Source organism: Pan troglodytes, chromosome 1, assembly GCF_028858775.2.
Source record: "Pan troglodytes isolate AG18354 chromosome 1, NHGRI_mPanTro3-v2.0_pri, whole genome shotgun sequence".
NCBI classification, from domain to species: domain Eukaryota; kingdom Metazoa; phylum Chordata; class Mammalia; order Primates; family Hominidae; genus Pan; species Pan troglodytes.
The window spans coordinates 7200834-7208410 of NC_072398.2; the positions used below are offsets into that span (position 1 = coordinate 7200834).

At 49.7% G+C, this 7577-nt stretch overlaps 1 protein-coding gene across 1 annotated transcript; it reads right to left on the reverse strand.

Moving 5' to 3' along the window:
• Nucleotides 1–3386: 3386 nt before the first annotated feature.
• On the reverse strand, nt 3387–4682 carry BECN2 (beclin 2). Its single transcript, XM_009441752.3, has one exon. The coding sequence runs from the start codon at nt 4680–4682 to the stop codon at nt 3387–3389; it is 1296 nt and encodes a 431-aa protein (XP_009440027.3).
• Between the last annotated feature and the right edge of the window lie 2895 nt (nt 4683–7577).

Here is a 7577-nt window from a genome sequence, read left to right on the forward strand (position 1 = left end):
CTGCCTCCCAAGTAGCTGGGACTACAGGCATGTGCCAACTCACCTGACTTTTTTTTTTTTTTGAAACAGGGTCTCTATTTGTCTTCCCAGCTGGAGTGCACTGGCACCCTCACGCCTCACTGTAACCTTGACTTCCTGGGCTTAAGCGATTTTCCCACTTCAGCCTCCAGAATATCTGAGACTACAGGCACATGCTACCACTCCTGGCTAATTTTTTAACATTTTAAATTTTTTTGTAGATACTAGGTCTTACTATATTGCCCAGGGGGTTCTCAAACTCCTGGTTTCAAGCAATCCTCCCACCTCAGCCTCCCAGTGTGCGGAAATTACAGGTGTGAGCCACTGTGCCCAACCCTGGCTTATTTTTAAGTACAAAATTTTCATGGAAATGCCTTCATGTATATCCAAGGAATACATATTATTGGGAACATTTTCCTTTTTTTTTTTGAGACAGAGTCTTGCTCCGTCGCCCAGGCTGGAGTGCAGTGGCGTGATCTCGGCTCACTGCAAGCTCCGCCTCTGGGTTCACACTATTCTCCTGCCTCAGCCTCCTGAGTAGCTGAGACTACAGGCACCCGCCACCACGCCCAGCTAATTTTTTGTGTTTTTAGTAGAGACAGGGTTTCACCATATTAGCCAGGATGGTCTTGATCTCCTGACCTCGTGATCCGCCTGTCTCGGCCTCCCAAAGTGCTGGGATTACAGGCGTGAGCCACCACGCCCAGCCCATTTTCCTTCTAAATACTTCTCTGAGTTTTGAAACTGCATATTTTATAATCTAATATTTGTACTTTACATATTATAGAATGCTTAATATGTAGGGGTTATTCTAGGTACATCTGCATGACAGTTAAATTAGCCCTCCAGAAGTAGTTTATAGTTTGGTTAGAAGACATTGACACACAGGCCGAGTGCAGTGGTTCATGCCTGTAATCCCAGCACTTTGGGAGGCCAAGGCAGACGGATCACCTGAGGTCAGGAGTTCAAGACCAGCCTGGCCAAAATGGCAAAACCCCGTCTCTACTAAAAATACAAGTATTAGCCGGGCGTGGTGCAGGCGCCTGTAATCTCAGCTACTCAGGAGGCTGATGCAGGAGAACCACATGAACCCAGGAGGCGGAGGTTGCAGTGAGTTTAGATTGAGCCACTGCACTCAAGCCTGGGTGACAGAGGGAGACTCCGTCTCAAAAAAATAAATACATAAAAAAGAAGACATTGACACACAGGGAAGAGCACAGGCAAAGGTGGAGTGATAGGCTTGGCACATTTTGGCACAGAAAGGAACTGGGAGAAGGATAAGCTGGGCCTGGAGAGGCAGCAGGAACAGATCTTCTGGGGCTGAAAGCTGTGGTCAGGATTTGAGATTTTATGAGGGCAATGGAGAAGCTGGAGGATGGCATGATACAATTTGCATTTTAAAAGCTTTCTCTGATTGGCTTATTTTACTTTTTATTTTTTAGAGATGGGGTCTCACTCTGTTGCCCAGGCTCGAGTGCAGTGGCCCAGTCACAGCTCACCGCAACCTGGACCTCCCAGGCTCAAGGGATCCTCCCACCTCAGCCTCCAGAGTAGCTAGGACTACAGGTGCACACCACACCACGCCCGGCTAATTTTTAAAAAATATTTTGTAGGCCAGGCGAGGTGGCTCACACCTGTAATCCCAGCATTTTGGGAGGCCAAGTCGGGCCTGTCACCTGAGGTCAGGAGTTCGAGACCAGCCTGGCCAACATGGTGAAACCCTGTCTCTACTAAAATAATACAAAAATTAGCTGGGCATGGTGGCACACACCTGTAATCCCAGCTACTCGGGAGGCTGAGGCAGAAGAATCGTGAACCTGGAAGGCAGAGGTTTCACTGAGCTGAGATTGTGCCACTGCATTCCAGCCTGGGCGACAGAGTGAGATTCTGTCTCAAAAAAAAAAAAAAAAAAAATAGCTGGATGTGGTGGTGGATGTCTGTAATCCCAGCTACAAGGGAGGCTGAGGCAGGAGAATTGCCTGAACCTGGGAGGCAGAGGTTGCAGTGAGCTGAGATCACACCACTGCACTCCAGCCTGGGAGACAAGAGCAAAACTCTGTCTCAAAAAAAAAAAAAAAATTAAATTAATTTTAAAAATTTTCCTTAAGATGGGGTCGCCCTATGTTGCCCAGGCTGGTCTCGGAACTCCTGGGCTCAAGCAATTCTCCCTCCTCCACGTCTCAAAGTACTAGGATTCAATCTTCAGCTTTCTGGAAGGGTTCACCTCAAGACCCCTTAATTTATCTACCAGCCAATGTTACCAGTCACTTCCTGGCCACCCCAGCCCCTCACCTCACAGTTAATCTCAACATCATGACACAGTCTAGTAAGACTCACCTTTCACTTTGAACATGTCGAAATTTATTGAAAGTTTCTCAAGGATGAAGAGGAGGGGCTTACACTATGCATCACAACAAAAACGAAATTTTTGAGTATTCTCTCCCCTGTCCCCGACTTCAATGTTCCATTACATACATCCATGGCCCAAAATGTTTTTAAATTAAAAAATTGAAAACCTCCACCTTGCTCCTCACCATGCCCTCTTTCCTCCCCACACTTGGTCCTTGCCCTCTGTGTCCCTTTATCCCTTTATGCAGGAATAATCTTAGCCTCTTGTAATTTAATTTTTCCTGTCATTTTGAATGTTCGGGTGGAGAAGGGGAGTGGAAGTTACAAGGAAGAAGGGACAAAGGTGTGTTGGGGAAGACTTATCTGATAATATATTTATAGTACTTTAGAAAAAAAGAAAGTGGGCTGGGCGGGGTGGCTCATGCCTGTAATCCCAGCACTTTGGGAGTCCAAGGCGGGCAGATCACCTGAGATCAGGAGGTTGAGACCAGCCTGGCCAACATGGCAAAACCCCGTCTCTACTAAAAATACAAAAATTAGCTGGGTGTGGTGGTGCGTGCCTGTAATCCCAGATACTCGGCAGGCTGAGGCAGAATTGCCTGAACCCAGGAGGTGGAGGTTGCAATGAGCCAAGATTGTTCCACTGCACTCCAGCACTCCAGCCTGGGCCACAGAGTGAGACTCTGTCTCAAAAAAAAAAAAAAAAAGAAAGAAAAGAAAAGAAAAAAAAAGAAGGTCGGGTGTGGTGGCTCACACCTGTAATCCCAGCATTTTGGGAGGCCATGAGGCGGGTGGATCACCTGAGGTCAGGAGTTCAAGGCCAGCCTGGTCAACATGGCAAAACCCCGTCTCTACTAAAAATACAAAAATTAGCCATGTGTGATGGCAGGCGCCTGTAATCCCAGCTACTCAGGAGGCTGAGGCAGGAGAATCGCTTGAACCCAGGAGGCGGAGGTTGCAGTGAGTTGAGATGGCGCCACTGCACTCCAGCATGGGTGACAGAGCAAGGCTCAAGAAAGCTACTTTTGATACCTTGAGGCAACCCAGATGAGACTCCACTTGAAATTTATGAGCATGAACTTGAGTGCCTTTGTCCACAGCTCCTGCGTGTTCAGATGGGTTCTGATGGAATAGCATTCCCCTCGGCCGCCAACGTCCTCCATCAGCCCTGTCTCCACCTGGATCCCGTAGGGCAGAGAGAGGCCCAGCTCACCCTTCTCAGCCTCTTCCTTGAACTGCTGCATGCAGTCCAGGAAGGCCACCATCGCGCGGTCATACTTGTTATCGAGGAAAACATCCTGCCCCCCATAACAGAACAACGGCAGCTCAGCGCGGTCATCTGTTAGAGACTTCAGATACGAATGGTTTCCGCAGGGGATGAGTCGATACCTCTGAAACTGCAGTCCAATTGTATTGGCCAGGGCAAGGAGCAGCAAAGCCGCCTGTCCCCAGGCAGTGTTAATCTCATTCCAGCCCACACGGACAGTGGGGAGGCGGCCCAACCTGAAGTTATTGATGACGCCCAAGGGGCCCTCCACCCAGATCTCAAACGTGGCGGTGAAACAGTTGATTTCCTTCAGCCGGTCCATCTGGACCCTGGCATATTGCAGCTGGTTCTCCACGTGCCCCAGCTGGTCAAGCAGTTCCAGCTGCTGCCACTTCAAGGCACTGTAGTCCCTGTAGTGCTGCCTCTCCTGCTGGTCCAGCTCCGCAGCCTCTGCCTGGGCTGCCTCGAGATGCGCCGCTGCTCTTGCATTGTTCCTGTCCACATCCTCCAGCTCCTGCACCAGCCTGGCCTCCTCCAGCTCCAGGTCCCGCAGCTCCGCCCGCAGCGCCGCCGTCTCGTCCTCGCTGGTCGCCAGCTCCCCGGTCTCCAGGCAGCGTTGGTAGTTCTGACTGTCAGCTTCTGTGAGAGCGAGCTGGATGTCCAGCTGCTCTAAAAGACTGTCGGTGCATTCTTCACACAGGGGATGGTCCACAACTGCTTGGCCAGAGACCATGTCAAAAATGTCACCAGCTGCCTTCTGGATGCTACTGAGCATGTGCATGGCGCCAAGCTCCCCCAGCAGGGTGAAGATGTTGGCATGGTCCTTGGACACACTGCCATCGCCTGGAAGGGGTCTGCTAGAGGCACCGTCCTGTTGCTCCTCAGCGTCTGTCACCTCCCTGGTGGTGACGCCGGGCTCCCGGGTGTCTCCGGGCTCAGCCTGCCCGGAGGTGGGCGCCGGGGTTGCAGGGAGGCTCCTAGACTCCGAGGAGCAGCTCAGCTTCAGGGCCTGGTGGCAGCGCTGGCACAGGAAGCGGATGGAAGACATGGCTAAGGGCCTGACTCCCGCCTTGAGTCTAAGTTTCCTCTGGCTCACAGTTACTTATCATTTTATACCTTTTCAGGTCTTTCTAGAAGAGTGATCCTCTTAAAATGCACATGTCATCTTATCACTGTCCTACTGAAAACCCTACAATGGTACCCTCCTTCTGTACCTGTAGACCTCCTTCAGCTCCTTACAGACCAGGGATTATTTCCAAAAGGAAAATCTGATCATCTCCTTTTCCTCCTGTACCATGTCCAAGGCACGCCTTAAGAGTAATCTTGCTAAAACTAAAATCTCATCATGGCACTGCCCTCCTTAAAATGTTTAACACCCTTATCTAACCTTAAGATCGAGTCCAATCAGCTTTGGCAGAGGGCGTTGGCTCACGCCTGTAATCCTGGTACATTGGGAGGCCGAGGCGGAAGGATCGCTCGAGGCCAGTAGTCCTAGAATACCCTGGGCTACATAAGCAGACCCCTTCACTACAAAAAGTGAAAAAATTAGCCAGGTGGGGTGGCCGCTTACAGTCCCAGCTACTTAAAAGGGTGAGGTGGGAGGATTGCTTCAGAGCTTGAGCTTGCAGTGAGCTATGGTCCACTACACTCCTGCCTGGGCAACACAGTGAGACCCTGTCTCCAACCCCGACCCTCTCATCCCCATGCCCCTTTTACACACACACACACACACACACAGACACACACACACACAGATTTTTAAAAAAAGAAAAGTTCAGGCTGGGCGCGGTGGCTCACGCCTGTAATCCCAGCACTTTGGGAGGCCAAAGTGGGTGGATCACCTGAAGTCAGGAGTTTGAGACCATCCTGGCCAACATGATGAAACCCCGTCTCTACTAAAAATACAAAAATTAGTCGGGTGTGGTGATGGGTGTTTGTAATCCCAGCTACGCAGGAGGCTGAGGCAGGAGAATTGCTGGAACCCAGGAGGTAGAGGTTGCAGTGAGCCGAGATCACACCACTTTACTCCAGCCTAGGTGACAGAGAGAAACTCCGTCTCAAAAAAAAAAAAAAAGGGAACTTTCAATCATTTTAACCTAACACCAAGGCCAGGGCCCATCTTTCTGGCTTCTTCTCTCCCCATTTCCTGCCCTCCTGAGCCGTGGGCTCCTCTGTGTTACTAGCTACATGCATGCTAGTTACATTTCGGTTCTTCCAGCATGTAACATTGTTCCCTCTAACTGGAACACTCTTCTTTCCCCTCTCCATCTGGCCAAGTCACTCATCCTCTAGGGCTGATTAATTGCTAAATCCACAGTGAACAGTAGATTATTGTTTTATGTTTTTTGAATGATTGATCTGTCTCCTAATCAACTGTGGTTGCCTCTCATGTTTGGCCCACTTGGAGGTTCTAGGGAATAATGAAGGACCTGAAAAGGGGTAGGGGTTCCGCAGTCAACTGCCAGAGGATGCTTCTGTTATTGATTCAGGAATATTTCAGAGAGGCCATTTTCTCCAAGAAACTTCCCTGGCCCCCAATTTAAGGCTGTCTGCTCTTGTGACAAACTTTTTTTTTTTTTTTCAGATGGAGTTCTCTCTGTCACCCAGGCTGGGGTGCAGAGGCACAATTTCAGCTCACGGTAACCTTCGTGTCCAGGGTTCAAGTGATTGTCCTATCTCAGCCTCCTGAGTAGCTGGGACTAAGGGCGTGTACCGTCCCGCCCGGCAGATTTTTGTATTTTTAGTAGAGCTGGGCTTTTGCCATGTTGCCCAGGCTGGTTGAACTGTTGACCTCAAGTGATCCTCCTGCCTCGGCCTCCTAAAGTGCTGGGATTACGGGCATGAGCCACTGCACACCTGGCCACACTTAACTTTGATTTTTGTTTTGTTTTGTTTTGTTTTTCTTTTTCTTTTTGGTGGAGTCTCCCTCTGTCACCCAGGCTGGAGTGCAGTGGTGCAATTATAGGCTCACTGCAAACTCCACCTCGGGGTTCAAGTGATTCTCCTGCCTCAGCCTCCCAAGTATCTGGGACTACAGGCACATGCCACCATGACTGGCTAATTTTTGTATTTTCAGTGGAGACAGGGTTTCACCATGTTGGCCAGGCTAGTCTCGAGCTCCTGCCCTCAAATATTCTGCCCACCTTGGCATCCCAGAGTGCTGGGATTATAGGTGTGAGCCACTGCACCCAGCCCCTGGGGTCACAGTTGGAAGGGATCCTCACAGAATCTGTCTTTCCTCACCCTGACACTTCTCCCTACAGGGTAGAGGAGCAGCAGAATGAGGTTGAAACTGCTTTCAATGCCATGGTCAGTTCTGAGTCCTGATTCATTCTCCGGAAGTAGAATGGCAAAGTAAATTCTCTGGTAATGGCTATGCCTTATTTTAATTATGCTTTCATGAAAACCAAACAAAAATTGAGCCACATGGCTTTTGAGCTGGAGTCACCAGAGGGACAATGCCACAGGCTAAGGGAATATAGTGGGGAAGGGGAGTGGGAATTCTTTCTGACCCTAGGTTATCCAACTGAATAATGCCTCCAGGATACTCCAAAATCTATGTGTAGAGTCCTTCTCGAAGAAGGGAATCAGTGGAGCTGAATGAAGTGTTGCTCTCAGTTGGAAAGGAAATCCCTTCTTACTTCTGGAGATTTCCCCCTTCAATTCCTGCCTTATCACGAGATCGGGTGCATTCAGGGTGGTATGGCCATAGACATCAATTCCTGCCTTCCATTTCCAAGATCTCATTTTTTTTTTTTTTTTGAAGGAGTTTCCGTCTTGCTGTCCAGGCTGGAGTACAGTGGCACAATCTCAGCTCACTGCAACCTCCGCCTCCTGGGTTCAACAGATTCTCTTGTGTCAGCCTCCCGAGTAGCTGGGATTACAGGTATGCACCACCACGCCCAGCTAATTTTGGTATTTTTTGTAGAGACACGGTTTCACC

Bases quoted from the DNA above. Each gene is read 5' to 3' on its own strand.
- BECN2 (XM_009441752.3), bottom strand. From the start codon at position 4,682: ATGTCTTCCATCCGCTTCCTGTGCCAGCGCTGCCACCAGGCCCTGAAG.